This window comes from Somniosus microcephalus, chromosome 14, assembly GCF_052327205.1.
Source record: "Somniosus microcephalus isolate GS21.2 chromosome 14, FLI_Smic_1.0, whole genome shotgun sequence".
NCBI classification, from domain to species: domain Eukaryota; kingdom Metazoa; phylum Chordata; class Chondrichthyes; order Squaliformes; family Somniosidae; genus Somniosus; species Somniosus microcephalus.
This window is the reverse complement of record NC_141000.1, coordinates 85,263,943-85,282,877: the sequence shown is the minus strand read 5'-3', so window position 1 is coordinate 85,282,877 and position 18,935 is coordinate 85,263,943. Positions and strand designations below refer to the sequence as shown.

The 18,935-nt window shown below is 43.3% G+C and overlaps 1 protein-coding gene across 1 annotated transcript; it reads left to right on the top strand.

Annotated features, from left to right (window-relative positions):
* The first annotated feature begins 1,228 nt into the window (after nucleotides 1–1,228).
* Nucleotides 1,229–11,084, top strand: cox17 (cytochrome c oxidase copper chaperone COX17). The gene is made up of 3 exons (XM_086006851.1): nucleotides 1,229–1,486; nucleotides 8,546–8,655; nucleotides 10,829–11,084. The coding sequence occupies exons 1-2, from the start codon at nucleotides 1,368–1,370 to the stop codon at nucleotides 8,628–8,630; spliced, it is 204 nt and encodes a 67-aa protein (XP_085862977.1). The 5' UTR covers nucleotides 1,229–1,367; the 3' UTR covers nucleotides 8,631–8,655; nucleotides 10,829–11,084.
* The last annotated feature ends 7,851 nt before the right edge of the window (nucleotides 11,085–18,935 follow it).

The following is an 18,935-nucleotide window of genomic DNA, read 5'->3' as shown; positions in this document are numbered from 1 at the left end:
TAGTGCCTTTAACATATAAAAATGTTACAAGGTGCTTCACAGGAGCATTATCTGACAAAATTTGACACTGAGCCGCAAAAGGAGATATTAGGATAGGTGATCGAAAACTCAGTCAAAAAGGTAGGTTTTAAGGCGTGTCTTAATGGACGAGAGGTGGAGAGATTTAGGGAGGGAATTCCAGAGGTTAGGGCCTTGACTTGAAGGCACGGTAGCCAATGGTGAGGCAAAGGAAATTGGAGATGCAGAAGAGGCCAGAATTGGAGGAACTCCAAGTTCTCAGAGGGTTGTAGGAGGTTAGAGATAGGGAGGAGCAAGGCCAAGGAGGGATTTGAACACAAGGATGAGAATTTTAAAGTTGAGGCGTTGCTACACCAGGAGCCAATGTAGATCAGTGAGCACAGGGGTGATGGGTGAATGGGATTGGTGCGAGTTAGGATACTGGCTACCAGGGAATGACAGCCTTATCCAAGGATCTCCATATTGGCAATAAAATAGATTTTTCTTAAAATGTCAACAAATTTATGGAAAACCTATTAAAAAACGAATATTTTGAAAAAAAATTATTCTGTATAGACTTTCCTCCTGCTTTTACTCACTGGGGATGTGAAACTAGGTGAATTCTGGGGAGCTGTTCAACTGGTAAAAGTCAATAATGCTTTAAAAGTATCCAACAGAGAAGTAATAATATTCTTAAAGTATTTACAGCACAGAAACAGGCCATTCGGCCCAACAGGTAAAATACCGCACGCGTGTCCTCCCACCTCTCATCTAACCCCATCAACTCTCATTTCCAAAAGTGTCTGTTAAAGTCTACTTTTACTTTAAGGACTAATAGAAGAATCGTTTCATCTCGTTCCTCTTTAAACAGCAAACATCTGTACATAGTTCCAACTGGAATCTGCGGATATCCGTGCAAGCAAAGCATCCTGCCTAGGGCGGTGTGTTCTGGTATTTGTACCTCCTTTGGTGGAAACTAAACAATTTTCTTCTTAGGCTATCCCTCGGAACCGAAGATGACTTGCTTCCACATTAAAAACGTTAAAGGAAACTGAACAGCTTAAATTAAAATGTTGTTGCGGGGGGTTGCTGATGCAGTCCAGACCCTCCGGTGCCCACCGGTTGTGGAAAGCCTCGAGCATTCTGGTATTTGTAGTTCGTGTTGTGACGTTCAATTACTGATCGGGTCGGAGGGAGAACTACAAATCCCAGGGTGCATCACGCCTTCAAACCAATCGCAACGACCTCTAACGCGTATTGCGTCGGATTGAAGCTGTCGGCGAAAGGACGCACGAAGGTGGAAAGCGAATAAAACCATTTCATTCAGAAACAAAAAAATAACAAGCAATTAAAAATAATTTCAGACGAAGATGTCTGAATTAACTGCGGCTACATCCTTGGGGACGGTGCCCGCTGGACAGGCTGGGGAGAAGAAGCCTTTGAAACCATGTTGTGCGTGTCCTGAGACCAAGAAAGTCAGGGACGTCTGGTAATGGGAAACTTTTTTAATGCCTCTATTTATATCTTGACCTCGCTACTGAGAGTTGGTCTGTTCCGGAACGGTCTCTGCTCCGCGCACTTTCTGACAGAGACACACAGGTCTTGTCTAATTTGATGCTACGCTTAAGCCGCACTCCTGCCGGTTCACTTCACCCCGCGGGAGAAGCAATGGCAATTGTACGGATTCAACCCTCACAATGAAAACTTGCAATAATAATTGCAGAGGTGTTTATTAGAAGGGCGGGAGCAAATGTCCGATTTTTTTCAAATGGCACGCTTTAAAGTTTATCACTGAAATGTGGACTGTTCGTGTCTGAGCAAAAAGTTCCTCATTCTGCTCTCTGCAACTTGCACCGAGATTACGACAGCTGCGAAGTTTATGTAACACTTGTGGATCTCCCATTGCATTACTTATCAGCGCAGACAAAGAGCATAGCTCGCGGACTAGGCCTATGAGAAACAAATTGAACATTTTCAATAACACAAGTTTATCTCCTGTGGTATTACACATCGGGAGTCAAGACCACGTTTAATATTCAGGTCAATAAAGGTTATGAGAGGGGGAAAATAATTGGATCAAGGTGGAGGAGGGGGAAGGTGGTAGGAAGAGAGAATAGGGGACTGGGGAGAAAGGCAGGGATGGACAAGAGGGGGGCTGGTAGAGTGCCAAACTGATTTAGTAAGGTAGAAGCCAAGGTCAATAAAGTCTCTGTGGAATGGAAGGTGGTAGCCAAGGGCAGGCGGCAAGGGCAGAGGACACACAGCAACAAACAGGGGAGGCAGAAGGACAGAAAATGTCAGTGATTTGGGGGAGTATCCCAAAATACAAAGTTGGTGGGAAAGAGTGACATGGACAGTATATGGCTGCAACTGGAGGAGGTAGTTGTCAGGAAACGTTTTTAAGGCCATTGCATGGTTTTCAGTTACTGTGCACAATTACCAGCAGTCATGAGGAGGGCATTGAGTGAATGCTGATGGTGCAGCAGTTTTCATCAGGGGACTGGCAGAGTATGGCAAAGCAACAAAGTCTTACAAGTTGGGAATGGATGCTGCCTCACCATCTCACTGATCAGCACCAGATGCACATAAGGGAATTCTAAAGCAGGACCTGGGAATGCTCCAAACTGTTATGTTGTCGGGCAGGCAATAATTAAGGAGCAGTCTATGGCTCAGCAAGTGGTAGTGGAGACTGCATTCCAGCTTGAGTAAAGGTGCATTGGGTACCCCAAAAAAAGCAAGTGCTTAAAAACATTTCAGAAATTACTCATATGGTGTTGGTCTTGGCTCAGTGGTGGCACTCTTGCCTCTGAGTCAGAAGGTTGTGGGTTCATGTCCAACTCCAGAGACTTCAGCACAAAATCCAGGCTGTCGGTGGTGCTGTCTTTCGAATGAGACATTAAACCGAGGCCCTGTCTACCCCCTCAGGTAAACAATACCATGGCACTGTTAAGACAAGCAGGGTAGTTCTCCCTGGTGTCCTTCCCAATATTTATCCCTCAACCAATATCACAAACAAAAACTGGTCAATATCACATTGCTGTTTGTTGGACTTGCTATGCACAAATTGGCTGTTGTGTTTCCTACATTACAACAGTGACTATATTTCAAAGGTACTTCATTGTTTGTAAAGTGCTTTGGGACATCCAGAGGTCATGAAAAACACTATCAATCCAAACCTTTCTTGTATTGCTACCTTTTGCTTCAAGTAAACCTATTGCTGCAGAGCCACCCAGAGGTCAGGGTGTGGAAAGGTATGCAGATTTAGATGCTCAGTTTACTGTGTGACTTTTCCAAACTAACTTTACGTGACCGGTCTTTTTATCACACGGCACGCACAAGCATAACAGGTACTGCATCGAAATATTAACCCTTTTAAAATGGCTTTTTCCTTAAAGCCTGGCATAGGAGTTTTCACTGCCTTTCAGAATGAAATGTTGTGACCCACTCAGCATTTTTAATCTGTAATAGATATTTAGGCATACCAAACAATCATTGCAAAGTATATCTTTTCAAAATAACGTATCTATATTTTAGTTCAAGCCGTGATGTTAATTCTGTAGTCCATTTGTTAGCAAAACCACTTTTTGGGGCGGGAGGATAAATGCATTTGTGTACTACAGAAAAACATCTGGGAATAAATTACACAAAATGAATCTAGGGATTAGATTATGTCAGATTGAGTTCCTAAGTGACTAATAAATGCCCTCTGAACTCTGATTAGGTTTATAGCATTTAATCCACTATTTGTGGATTTTTTACATTAAAATCTTCAGATTATTGTAAAGATTCTAGTATTTCTTGCAGTTTCAGGAAGTCTGAATGCTGGTTAAAGAAAGCTGATGTCATTATTACATGTCTATTAAAAATTATTTCTGGTACTTAATTGCATTTCTCTATATGAATCCTCAGACATTATCATTTAACCTCTCCTGCCTTCCACCCTGTCACAGCCTTTCCCTTTTGTTCTTTCCTCCCCTCCCCCCTTTCCCTGCCCCTCTACTTGCTTAAAACCTGTTACATCTCTAACTTTTTCCAGTTCTGATGAAAGGTCATCGACCTGAAACGCTAACTTTGTTTCTCCCTCCACAGATGCTGCCTGACCTGAGTATTTTCAGCATCCGCAGTATTTTGCTTTTGTCCTGTTGAGGCATATTTTATGACTTCATCCTCTGTTTTGAAAAATCACTGACCTTTCCAGGAGTTGCTGCTTGTTTATCATGTAGTTGATGAGCCCTATGGAAAGGATAGAAAGGAGTTCTCTGGCAAATTATTTGTGGTAATTATTTTACAACAGACTACAGCTTAAAGAGAAGGGTACAGATATAAGGATTTAAAAAAAAAAAAAAAATCTATAAGTAGATGTCTATATCAAAAGACATCTATGTGGTATTCTCACAGTAAGTCAGAGGATAAGGAAAGGAGCATTATACCACATAATGCACAATGTATTCTGCTAAAAGGGAAATTATCTTCCTACTATCTCCTTACTCGCATAGATTTCTGTAATGCTTTGAACTGTGTACTCCACCTCTGAATCCTCTTTCCCCCTTGCTACACTGTTACCCCCTCAAACATCTTCTTGAGCCCCCCATTCCCCCCTCTACACTTCTTATCCTATTATCCTCCCTGAGGACAGGCAGCTCACCATCAGCCCCTCGCACCTCTTGCCCTCCCCTTCCCACCACATCCATATCTGTTCCCTATTCTCCATCAGACCCGTAACTCTCCAAATGACCTCCACTCCTATATGCTGTATGGACAGTCTGTGAACCTCCTATGTCCCCTATCCCGGTTTGAGAAGAAATCCTGGATCCTCTTGACTCCCACACCTGCCCAGTCCCAGTGCTGCTCCCATTGTCCTGTTTCCCTCAGCCCACCCCATAAATCATTGTTATAAATGGTTTAAAAATAATTTGCTTTTTTTTAGTGATAGGTGACAACAACCAGGAGTGGTGTAAGACAGACAGACAGGGTTGGGAAGCATGATTGAGACTAACTGGGTGAGGGCTGTGATAGGTTCATAGTGGTCCAGGACCCTAGTGAAGGAGCAGAGTAAGATTGGTAAGGCAACAAATGGTCTTACAAAAATTAGATGAATAAATAGATGAATTTAAAAGATCACAAAAAAGCTTAGATTTGGTGGGAGAAGAGCTGGCTGTGGATGGAACTGAGAGATGGAGGTTAGTAGCACAACAGCACCACTTAGCAATAGGAAGTCTACACGGTAAATATAGAAAGCAATTCTCAGGTTAAAAGCACTTCTAGGCATTATCCAGGCATGACAAAATTGTGACACAGGAAAAATGACAAATGGGAATTATGCACTAGAGGGAAACCTTTTAACATGAGAAATATATATTTTGGCAGATCTCCAATGGTTTAACATGAGAAATGTTATTTTGGCAGATCTTCAATGACATTGCTCATGTTATAAAAAAAAATCCTTAGACTTAGCAATAGTTGTGTGCCATGTAGGACATAATATCAAGGTCACTAATTTACGTCACATTCATTTGCATTATATGGTATTCTTACTAGTGCTTTAGGGGCCGAATTCTGCCAAAGTTCATTGTGCTGTGGAAATAGTAACCTTTATACACTAATGGCCTCCACTGTGGTGTTGACCATGGTATGTCTTTAGCTAGATTCTCTGTTTTACCAGTTCTGACGAAAGGTCATCGACCTGAAACGTTAACTCTGTTTCTCTCTTCACAGATGCTGCCTGACCTGCTGAGTATTTCCAGCATTTTCTGTTTCTAGCTCTGTTTTGTCATCTGCAAGTTGTTGGTTTGTTTGTTTCTCTCTCCTCTCTATTAAAGAATTAATTGAAATTGAGAAATTAATTCATGAAAATCAGGCTTCTGACATTCTTGCCAGGACCACAGTAGGAGTGGGATGCACTGATCTGAACAGCATAGGCTTCAGTGATTTAAAAGCTGCTTTAGAGAAGAGTAAAGTTGGTTAGGTATAAAAATTAGATAACAAAGCGTAACAATTTACCTTCAGGCATAGTATAAAAAAATTGAAGGATAGGCAAAGTGTTGCAATGGAAAAAATATTACCTGGAAAGAAACAATGATGGAGCAAGTTAAGGGAGACAGTCGAAGACTTGCCTCAGTGCCATTTAGTGGTCCAAGTTTCCAATGTGATGGTGAACTGTTTACATACCAAATCTCTCCCCCCTCCCAAAAAAAAAGGTTTATATAGTCAGTTTCAATGTTAGTGCTGACTTAAAAGCATCACCAAAAATCACAACAGGAAGTATGACATATACATGATTTAAAAAATATTTAGATATTCCTTTACCTATAATTTTTATCAACATTTTTAAAGCTGAAGATACACAGTAAGACTCTACTCATTGGAGTTCAGAAGAATGAGAGGCAATCTTATTGAAACATATAAGATGGTGAAGGGGTTGGATCGGGTGGATGCGGGGAGGATGTTCCCGATGATGGGTGAAACTAGAACTAGGGGGCATAGTCTTAGAATAAGGGGCTGCTCTTTCAAAACTGAGATGAGGAGGAACTACTTCACTCAGAGGGTGGTAGGTCCATGGAATATGCTGCCCCAGAAAGCTGTAGAAGCTACATCATTACATAAATTTAAAACAGAAATGGACAGTTTCCTAGAAGTAAAGGGAATTAAGGGTTACGGGGAGCGGGCAGGAATTTGGACATGAGTCTAGGTTCGGATCGGCCATGGCCCTGTGGGTAGCGGAGCGGGCCCAGGGGCCGTGTAGCCTGATCCTGCTCCTATTTCGTGTGTCTAATTCTGTTAGATTCAGGAGATGGTTCTGTGATAGTAGATTGGCGGTTAGGATCAGATCAGCCATGATCTTATTGAATGGCGGAGCAGGCTCGAGGGGCCGATTGGCCTACTCCTGCTCCTAATTCTTATGTTGATATGCAGGCTGTACCATTTGGAGAAAGCTGGCTGTGTTTTTGGTAGTACTAGGAGGGTGGGCTTTATCTACACTGGGTGGATGGTCCTGAGCTCTGCAAAACTGGAATGGAGGTTCTGAAACTTGGCAACTGTGAGGTAGAGGTGTTGGGGGTTGGCAGAGCTGTGGAAGGAAATTGAGGTTTGACAGAAATAGTGGCGTTTGCTTACAGGTAGATTACTGGTGTCTGTTACCAGTGAGGTAAAGGGTATCTTATAGCATTGGGCAGGGGCTATCACTGGTCCAGTAGGACTGGTTTGTAACTTTCTAAAAGGTTTCCAAACATTGAATTCAGTGTTTTGTGATTAGTTCTTGGACACACACATGTATACCTATATGTATGTGTGTCACTAATTAGAATGGTTATATTTTCTAACTATCAACTAAACACCGGTGACAGTAATCGGAGCCTTTCTATTTGCCTGTTCACCTTCATAGCTTCTTGTACAGTGAAACTTTTGAAGCTCCAGTTGCCACTGGATTCAAAGTGGCAATGTACAAAAGCACAGATCAAGAGCCACTCTACAGCTCACCTTACTTCTCCCACAAACCATATGGAAATTTGCCATATATGGGTTATGTAGCATCTATTTAATCTCGAGGAAAATTTCTGCAGAATTGTTCCATGGACCTCCCCACCTCTCACAGAATACTCTGACAAAACTGTTATCTATGTTTCTACCTCCATTACTGAAATTAGCCAGTGGCATATTCTAGAGATTATTATGCCCCCAATCAGAAGAAGCAAGTTTGGACCAGGATAAAACTGGTTACTGGTTTGTAACTTTCTAAAAGGTCTCCAAACATTGAATTCTGTGTTTTGTGATTAGTTCTTGGACATACACACACATATATACCTATGTATCACTAATTAGAATGTTTTAAAACTGAAAGTTACAAGCCCAAATTTTCCACATCTTAACCTATAATTGTTATTTTGAGAGTTAATTTACACTGACTGTTGTTGCCCTCATAAGAGTACAGTGGTAGTGACAGATTTTGTTTCTTAATCGGATGTTTTGATTGTTTCCTTTTGACTGTACTTCCTAATGAAACACAGTTCTGGTGGAGTTTCCATTGAAATAATGGTAAATGCCAAAATAAAGATCTGAATGTTATTTTCCATTCTCTGCAGTGAAGCAAGTTTGAGATTATACAATAGGGCAACTTAATAGCTGATACCTTCAGTCCTTTTTAACAAAATGTACAGAAACTCAAAAAACGAATGGAGAATGGATTAATGGACTGTTCTAGTTATGATTACACTTCTCCATTTTGTAGTTCAGTAATTCCCCCTGACCCCAAAAACTAAACCCAAAAATGTTTACTTAAGTAGTTGTACAAAATTATTTCTCAAACAAACAATTTTACTTTATAAAAAAAAATGTTTTATTCTATTCCAAAATTCAGATCTATTCAAAAGCAGATGTGCTTATGTTGCCACACAAAACAATATTTATGAAAGCTAAGAAGTGAGCATTGTTTACTAACTTTGGGTCTCCAATAATAAAAGTTAATGCGTTGGGAAAGATTTTTGGTTGCTCATGGTAGATGCTTTGTTTTAATAATTTGAACCAATCTACTTAACATTAATTCTATTTGCAGTATCATTGAGAAAGGGGAGGAGAACTGCAAAGACCTGATTGAAGCTCACAAAGAATGCATGAGGGCATTGGGATTCAAGGTCTGATGAGGCAGCACTTTGGAAGTGTGTGGTGAGTATTAAACCTCACCCTTCTAGCATTTTTCTAAGTTTTTTTATTTGCCTAAACTGTACAATTTACAGTGATTTATGTGAGCAGTTAATACAGATTGTATGTATAGCATTTAGCTTTTGTGAGAGTATGTGTAATCGTGTTGATTTTTCGCCAGAAGTAGGCACAGGATATTTTAGCAATACTTTTAGATTCGAGTTTTTGGAGCAAAACCACACGGAGACGGAACTGCTGAGGAAGTAAAAGTTTACTTGAAGACGATGGAAGGCCTTGTGCACAAGGGAGAGGAGGGAGCCTCCTCAGACTCGCACTTGTCTCTCAAAGAAAATACAGCATACAAGCATTAATATACCTTTCAATAAGCAATGCCCATTGGTTACAAAAGTGGGCGTACACCTACAGACAACGTCACTACAGTTACACTCTTATTGGTTGGGTGATTAGTCACTCAATGTCGGGAGCCGCCCTGAAGTGTTCTGACATACAGCATAACACCTAGTTTCCAGCTTCTGTGAGCAAGGTCACTTAATTCTTGAGATAATAAACAATGTCCGCTTTTGGTTGCGAGCAGACATTACAAAGGAAGATAAAGTGTTTGAGGCAGAGATAAAAATGGCCGACTCCCTATGAAGTTCAGTTTCCCTTATCTCTCAGAAAGCCAGCTGCATTAAACACTGCTTCTGTAACACTGATAACAACAAAGACAGAGACTAAGAGTCTAGTAAACCTGCTGTGGTCCACTATTTCTACAGTACTTGGTTAAAGAGGGTTAATATGATGGTCAAGTGTCCCATCAAGCTTTGCAGCTACCTAAATGCTACATGTACGTTTTATATATATTTCCTCATACATGAAGCTAAACATCCTTTGAATATGATTTCTAGTACTACAGCCCTCCCTGCAGCTTTGGTTAATATATTTAAAGACTAGAGGATTCAAGCTTTGATTCACAGGCCTATTTTTGCAATCCAACAACTTCTTGATTTGGGTACTAGCCAACTATTAAGGATGCAGTATGCGTTCAGTTTTATTATACTCATAATTTATAATATTTAACTTTTTTGTTTTTAAAGTGGAATAAGAGTGTGCTAGTATTAACTGGAATACCAATCTCAACTAACATATTTGCATTTGGAAATTTTTTATAAATGTTGCTGTGCTTGGGTATTTGTCTGAAGTAATGAAGTCTGAAGTTAGGGTCTCCTGGCTTCCTAGCCCATTCTGCTTCAGCAATTTCCTGATTGGAAGACTAGAGGGAGAGAAGAGGAACTAGCCAAATTTAGGGTGGTAGACAATGGGGAAAATAGCTATCAGATTTTAGTTACGGTGTGCAGTTAAGCTCTATGCAGTGATACAAGTTTATTTTAAAGGGTTGACATATTCAGGAAAGATCAACTCTTGTGCTGGTAAAATTTAAATACCATTTCCTTCTAATGTAGCTTCCTTTTGAAAGCATCGATTCTCTTGACCTCTATTTATTTCTAGTTGTATATCTCACAAGTGGCAAAACATTCTGCCTTAGCTATTTGTAGCTAAGAGGATCCCTGCCTGTTTCACCTTGGAGTTAGAGGGAGGTGGTGTTGCAGTAAGAGAGAGAAACTTTTGACTTTTCATAACCACAGTAATTCTTTCACAAAATAAGAAGCATAAATTACTTTTCCAACCCTCTGGGTGCTCCCTGCATCCATTGGATATTGGGTTCCCTGTTGGAGACCAGGCCAGGATCTTATCAGCCATGTGAACACTCCAACAGTTTTATAATATGCCCATTTAAATTTTAAAAGCGCAATACATCTTAGATCTTTAATATTGTGAATCTACCATTAACTGTCCCTGTTTACTTAAAATCCAGTAAAAGTAGAGGAGTGTTCCACTGCAGGTGGAACTTTTTTGATTTAAGGAATCACTGTCTACAGTTTTGCCCCAATTCCCAGGTGGTGTTCCTTACAAGGATAAACACAGTAGCCTCCCTGTTATGCCGGATTGTACTTCACTTGGAAACTAACGAGACCAGGTGGTTTGAGGTTACACTGACCTGGCTGATTTAAATCCTGTAAATTCAATACCTACAGGAAAATTGGGGTATTTGTACTATACATACATTTTTGTGATAATCCAATTTAACCAGACTACACAGCTATTTTTCTTATATTTGTGTTTTTTTCACTAACAGGATTGTGTTGGGAATACATTTTGTGTGCTGCTCTGCCTGAAGGTGAATGAAGAGGAGTTGTATGTGGATACATTGCTATACAAATGAACTCTTACGACAAAAGCTGGAACTGAAAACTCGTCGTCAGTGATTTGTTCCAGAAATTAGTCAGATGATCACTATCTTTTCTGCCTTTTCTTGTCCGCAGTTATTTAAAATCAGAGATACTTGCAAATTTGTATGATTTATCCTTTAATAAAAGTTTGAAAATACGTCACTTTGATCCTACTTCATTTTGTATAGGGTTGGCAACCTGCCGTTTATCAATATATACTGTACTGAGATTCTATTTTCAAGTTGCACACTCCATGTGATAGGCTTGTTTTACAAAGTTCAGTTTCTATGTAGAAACCTTACCTGTGCATTGCGGTACTGTACCTGGGCTGAGAATGGATAGTTAATAAGCCAGGTATTTATTCTACAGGAGAGAAAATCCCAGAAGTCAGTTAATTACAATCTACTGTATATGTGTTTGCTACATTATTAATAAAACACTAATAGATCCTGCTACCCAGTGCAGTAGTTCTGGGTTTAAGCCTCCCTCCATCACCTTGAAATCTTATCAGTGCTGTTTATTGTGCCTGGTGTTCCATTCTCTGCATACCAGCTGGTGATTTTTTTAATAGAAAAGAGCAGACTGGCTTTTTTTTTAACTTTAAAAATGTAATGCTGGTTCAGCAGTCTAGGATTTTTTATATTCAAGTAGTACAATACAATAGTGAGGATATTAAGAGTTGGCTTTGCACCAAGTGCAGTTATATTGCAGGTGGTGTGCCTTTTGAAATAATGTGAGAATACCTCCTCGGGACAGTCTGACACCAAATTACAAACTTCCAGTTCAAATGGAGGTATAATGCAGTTTGTGTGATGCAGAATGTGCAGTATTACTGCCCTGTTTTTCAAATCTAGATAGGTTTATTGTATCTAAACTAATTCTCTACATAACCTGTCACTTAAATACTTGAAGGAGAAAGAATTGCAGGGATATGGGGAAAGAGCAGGGGAGTGGAACTAACTGGATTGCTCTTTGAAAGAGCCGGTGCAGACACGATGGGCCGAATGTGCTGTACTATTCTATGACTGACTTACAAGGATCTAGCCAGTTTTTATAAGTTGTTTTGCCTTAGTATTTTTATTTAATACTTGGCTCTGAAAAATAACTTGCCATCATTTTTATGTTGTAGTGAAGTCTTGTGCTTGTTGGATCTTGTAGATTGGCTATAACTTGGAATCTTGTAATTTGAATACAGGTCCCAATATGCAACCAACAACAGTATAATTAACTCTATGTTGACATGGCAAGTTAATTGCTGCCAAGGCAAGCTTCAGCAGCAATATAATAGATTAAAAATGGTATTAATTTTAGATGTTTAATTCTCCAAAGTATGTTGTGTTTTTGTTTTGGAGCCATTTAAGGTAGCCAAAGCTACCAGAACTAGGTGGTTCAATACTGGTCACTTCATCAAGCAGTTGGCTTGGCTATTATCAAATGGCATCTCATTACAAATTAATGTTTGTGTTAGTGTGAAATGATAGAGGAACTTGCAGAACCTGAGGACATGTTCTTTACATAAAGGGTCTTCCAATGGTTTATATTTTCATTTTATCAGTTTTTCCCTTACGGTAGACACATTGGGACAGACTGTATCATGATTTTAAAAAAGGTTGAATTCATATGATTGCAGTTCAATATGGAAAGGTTAAATTATTTGGTGTCTTAAGCCCCTCAAGTTGCATTGTAGAAACTTCATAAAGTATCAAGAAAAAGAATGCAAAATGAACTATTCAGTTAATTTAAAAAGGAAAAAAATGCAAGTGCTGGAAATCTGAAAAACAACAAATGCTAGGAATATACAGGAGGCATCTGCAAAGGGAAAGGACAGGTTATGACTTTTCAGTTGTGTACTCTTCATTAGAACTCATCAACACATCTCTTGGAAAGGTCATCAACCTGAAACATTGGACTGAATTTTGCTGGCGTTCAGAGGGCAGGTTCTGAGGTGGATCCGCTGTCAAAATAATAAAGATTGACGGCAGGTAGGGAACCCACCTCCACGCAAGTCTCCCAGGTGTCGAGTATGTCAGCGCTGAACAGACCCGACACCAAGCAGCGGGGGAGGCAATTCACATCATTAAATGGGTTGTTAACATCCAATTAACTTATTTTAAGCCTACATTTCAATTTTACCCGCTGGTTGGGGAACACGTCAGCTCAGCATATCATGAGTGGATTCAGCATTGATTTATCTCATGAGCTGACAGCTGCGAAAGTTGTATGAAAGATCCCATGTTACAGCTGTTCACTTTCAAAGCTCAGAAACTGTTGGTTACTGCATTTAGAAGACAGATTGAGCTTTCTGCAGTTTGCAAGTGTTTGGAGCCAACTCTATCCAGTGCCACGTCATTGGAACAACCTCACTCCGTTGACAGATTGCTTCTGTCATCTCAACCTCATCTGCCATCTATTGCATTAGCATCGCTGCCCCTGAAAATATCCCACCAAGATCGGTCCCAACACCAGCATCACTGGACACACCAGCAGCAACAACAACAACACCAGCCTTCTCCGCAATCAACTGATGCTGCACAGGGCATCATCACCCGACCACATTGCTGCCTGGGACCTCATCATGGATAGATTTACTTCACTTGACGCTGTACACCCTGGATACCAAATGATGCGCCAGTTTGGCACCACTCCCCCATTTCCCAGCCCCTACACTTGCTTAAAAATCTGTTCCATTTCCTGCTTTTTTCCAGTTCTGACAAAAGGTCATCGACCTGAAACGTTAACTCTGTTTCTCTCTTCACAGATGCTGCCTGGCCTGCTGAGTATCTCCAGCATTTGCTGTTTTTATTACTTGTTACTGTTGATGGGAATAGCTGCTGGTTATACAATTGGTCAACTCTAATTAGGGACCATAGACTAACTGTTAAATAGCCAAAATAGTGTGTTGCTGATAAAATGTTCAACTCAAAATATTCTCTAGCTTCCAAGGATGGATTACAGTGATCAGAATTCCTCAAAGTGTCTGTGGTCAGCTTGCAGAAGTCACAAATTTAACTTGGTTAAACCTGTGACCCTCGTTGAGTCTTTCACTGTGCCTCATATACCAATCAACAGTTTTTATTTAAGAGGATGCTAATAGCATCTGTCCCGTCCCAACACAAATTGACTTTTCTTCTGGCAGAAGTGCAACAGGTAGAATCACACCTGGGCAAAAAGAGACTTCTTGTTAGAGAATGGGATATATTGGAAATACAAATTTCACAAGTTACATGAATAGATATGCAATAATTGCATCCTATAATAATTGAAATGGAGAACAAGAGGGGATCCCATCATACTAGAATTCCTTTTGTAATGCTGATTTTAAAAAAAAGTGAGATGTGCAGGTATTACATATTAACTAGATTAGCAAAAACGTGTAAAGGGAGATCCTCCAATGGATATGCAAATGAGCTGACCCAGCACATTGGGCACAACACTTGATTTACTGGCACAAATCCAGCACAACTGGAATTTCAGAGCCATGGTTTTAAACTTCCATTTGTATGGTGACATTAAGAAAGAAGCCAATCCACAATTCATCATAGACAAAGTGTTACATTTTTTTCACAATCCTTTATTTACAGCATGTTGGCCAATTTGATGCCCTTTTCTAAATATTCCATCATTTTTTATTTGAATGAATACTTATAAAGAAAGTAATCACATACAATGAATTACTTTATAGAACAATCATTTATATACAAAAATGCAGCAGTCATTTTGCTTACAGCAAGGTCCACAAACTGCAATGAGCTGAATAGCCAGTTAAATTAATTTGATTGAAACCAAAATACTAGGAGAATGCTCTGCTCTTCAAATAGTGTGATGCGCCTCAATAACTTCAAGACTCAAAGTTAACTGAATAAAACAAGGCTTTTATTAGCAAAGAAAGATGCCTGTGGCTTCACCTAGTGTTCTGCTGCAAGACAAGCCTGGGCTTGTCTTAAGTAGGGCCAGGTATGGGCGGAGCTGACACATCCAATGGGGAGAAAGGGGGCGGTGCACTATATACAATACAAGGTAAAACACCGGAGCAGGCAATACAATATATGTAGTTAAATACAGAGTCTGATGAATGACATATTTCATCACATTCACCCCTTCTACAGATTTAGTCTGTCCGGGGTTGTGATAGTCCTCTGTGACCGACGTAACGGTTGCGGTGCCGCGGGTGCCGGCTGGGTGTCCCGGGTGACCTCCTGGGTCTCTGCCGGGGGCGCCACCGGGGTTGTTGAAGGAGTAGGTGGTGGGGATACCGTTGGCTGGTGTTCTTCCGGGGGTGATGAAAGAATAGTGGGTGGAGTGGGTGGGTAGTAGTTGTTGTGGTTGTTGTCGTTGTTGCTGTTGTTGTTGTAGTCGTTGTCGTTGTTGCTGTTGTTACCGGCTGGGGCGAGGTCTTTTATGGACACAGTGTCCTCCCGTCCGTCGGCGTGCTGGACATACGCATATTGTGGGTTGGCGTGGAGCAGGTGCACTGGCTCCACGAGAGGGTCCGTCTTGTGGCCCCTCACATGCTTCCGCAAAAGTACCGGACCTGGGGTGGAGAGCCATGACGGTATGGATACGCCTGAGGTGGATTTCCGGGGAAACACAAACATTAGCTCATGAGGCGTGGCATTAGTGGCAGTACACAATAGTGACCGTATTGAGTGGAGTACATCTGGGAGGACTTCCTGCCAGCGGGAGATAGGGAGGCCCTTGGTCCTTAGAGTTAGGGTGACTGCCCTCCATACTGTCCCGTTCTCTCGCTCCACCTGACCGTTACCACAGGGGTTGTAGCTGGTGGTACGGCTCATGGCAATCCCCTTGGACAGCATGTACTGGCGTAGCTCTTCACTCATGAAGGACGCCCCCCTATCCGTGTGGATATAGCTTGGCATACCGAACAGGCAGAACAGGCTGTTGAGGCATTTAATGACCGTGGCGCTGGTCATGTCTGGGCAGGGGAAGGCGAATGGGAAACGGGAGTATTCGTCCACAATGTTCAGGAAGTAGACATTGCGGTCGACGGACGGGAGGGGGCCCTTGAAATCTAAGCTAAGCCGCTCAAAGGGCCGTGTAGCTTTGATTAGGTGGGCTCTATCAGGGCGGTAGAACCGAGGCTTGCATTCAGCGCAAGTGCGGCAGGTCCTGGTCAGGGACCGAACTTCCTCAATCGAGTAGGGTAAGTTGCGGGACTTCATGAAGTGGAACAGCCGTGTGACCCCTGGGTGGCAGAGGTCGTTGTGGAGGGTCTGTAGCCGATCCCCGGTGGCGTTGGCACACATCCCTCGTGAGAGGGCGTCGGGGGATTCGTTAAGGGCCCCCGGCCGGTATATGATGTCGTACTCGAAGGTGGAGAGCTCGATCCGCCACCTAAGAATCTTATCATTTTTAATCTTCCCCCTCTGTTTATTATTGAACATAAACGCTACCGACCGCTGGTCGGTAAGTAGGGTGAAGCGTTTGCCGGCTAGGTAGTGCCGCCAGTGGCGCACTGCCTCCATGATGGCTTGGGCCTCCTTTTCCACGGAGGAGTGTCTGATCTCGGGCCCCTGGAGGGTCCTCGAGAAGAAAGCTACGGGCCGCCCCGCCTGGTTGAGGGTGGCCGCCAAGGCAAAGTCAGATGCATCACTTTCCACTTGAAAGGGAGTGTTCTCGTCCACTGCCTGTAGCGTGGCCCGCTCAATATCCTGCTTAATGCTTTTGAAGGCAGCATGGGCCTCAGCAGAGAGCGGGAAAGAGGATGCTTTCAAGAGGGGGCGGGCTTTATCGGAGTAGTTGGGGACCCATTGGGCATAATACGAGAATAACCCCAGGCACCTTTTCAGGGCTTTGGGAGTGTTGGGCAGGGGCAGCTCCCGTAGGGGGCGCAATCGGTCGGGGTCTGGTCCGATTTCCCCATTCTCCACCACGCTGCCTAGTATGCAGAGGCACGTGGTGTTGAAAACGCACTTGTCCTCGTTGTAGGTGAGGTTGAGTTTTTGTGCGGTTTTCAGAAACTTCGCGAGGTTTGAGTCGTGGTCCAGTTGGTTGTGGCCGCAGATGGTGACGTTGTTGAGATAGGGGAAGGTTGCCTGCAAGTGGTGGTCATCGACCATGCGGTCCATCTCCCTCTGAAAGACCGAGACCCCATTCGTCACCCCAAAGGGGACTCTGAGGAACTGGTAGAGGCGTCCGTTTGCCTCGAAGGCGGTGTACGAACGGTCCTCTGGTCTGATAGGGAGCTGGTGGTACGCTGACTTGAGGTCGATGGTGGAGAACACCCGGTATTGGGCGATTTGGTTCACCATCTCGGATATGCGGGGTAGCGGGTAGGCGTCTAGTTGGGTATAGATGTTGACTGTTTGACTATAGTCAATCACCATCCGCTTCTTCTCGCTACCCCTCACCACCACCACCACTTGGGCGCGCCACGGGCTGTTGCTGCGTTCAATAATGCGCTCCTTCAGGAGCCTGTCTACCTCGGTCGCGATAAACCGCCTGTCCTCCCAGCTGTACCTCCTGCTTTTGGTCGCTATTGGCCGGCAGTTAGGGGTAAGGTTCGCGAATAGCGAAGGCGGCTTTACCTTCAGGGTAGCCAGACCGCACACTGTGAGGGGCGGCTGGGTCCCACCGAAATTGAGCGTGATGCTTTGGTGGTGGCACTGAAAATCCAGGCCCAAGATCACGCTCACACATAAATCCTTCATAATTAACAGTTTAAAATTATTATATACAGTGCCTTTAACGGACAATCGTACCGCGCAGTAACCCGCAATAGTCGATATCTGGGTTTTGTCGGCCATAGAGATCGTGCCCTGAGTAGGGACTATAGTTAGAGAGAGTCGTTGTACCAGATCAGGGTGAATGAAGCTCTCCGTGCTCCCGCTGTCAATTAAACATTTAACCTTGCACCCGTTTACCTCGATGTCCACCATCGATTTGGATAGTGGGTGCGGTCTGGACTGGTCCACTGTGATCGACGCCACTGTAGGGCCCTGATCGGGACAAGATGGTGGGCCCCACGAGGCCGGGTAAGATGGCGTCCACGATGTCTGCTCGCGAGATGGCGGACCCCATGAGGTCGGACAAGATGGCGTCCAAGATGGCCGCTCCCACGGCGCGCACGCGGCGGTGGCGGTTTTGCCTGCGGGGTTCCCTCTGCACACCTTCCCAAAGTGCCCCTTCTTACCGCACTTACAGCAGGTGGTGCCTTTCGCCGGGCACAGGTTCCTGGTGTGCTTCGGCTGCCCGCAGAAGTAGCATTTGGGGCCCCGATGCGTCGCGGCAGTCGTAGGGCTTCTGGGGGGAGAGCAGGGCCCCGACGGTGTTGGGCTACCGGGCGGGGAAGCAGAGGCGGCGTGGGCCGCGCAGCCTGACGAGTAGGAGTCAGAGTTCTTCTGAGCCACATCCAGCGATCGCGCTGTGTCCACAGCCTGTGTCAGATCTAGGCCCGTTTTCTCTAGCAGTCTCTGCCGGATGTAATTAGAGCTAAGGCCTGCGATAAAGGCATCCCAAATAAGCTCGTCTGTGTATACCGTGGCTTTCACGTCTTTGCATTTGCAGTCTTTGCCAAGCACTTTTAGGGTGACTAGAAAGTCCTCTAGCGACTCTCCGGGTCGCTGTGTGCAGGTAGCAAGCAGGTGCCTGGCGTACACCTCGTTGGTAGGCCGCTGATAGTGGGCCTTTAGAATGTTGCAGGCATCCAGGTAGGTGGCGGCGTCTTGGATGAGTGGAAAAACCCGGTGGCTTACCCGATTCTGCAGGATCCCGAGTTTCACATCTCCGGTGGCTTTAGAGGCTGTGACGGCTTCGGAGTTGGCCATAAAAAATTCCAAGCACTGGAACCAGTGTCCAAACCGTGCCGATGCATCCGAAGCATGCGGGTCCAAATCCAAGCGTTCCGGTTTCAAAAGTTGATCCATCGTTAAAAGTTTGCTAATAAAATTGATGCGCCTCAATAACTTCAAGACTCAAAGTTAACTGAATAAAACAAGGCTTTTATTAGCAAAGAAAGATGCCTGTGTCTTCACCTAGCGTTCTGTTGTTCTGCTG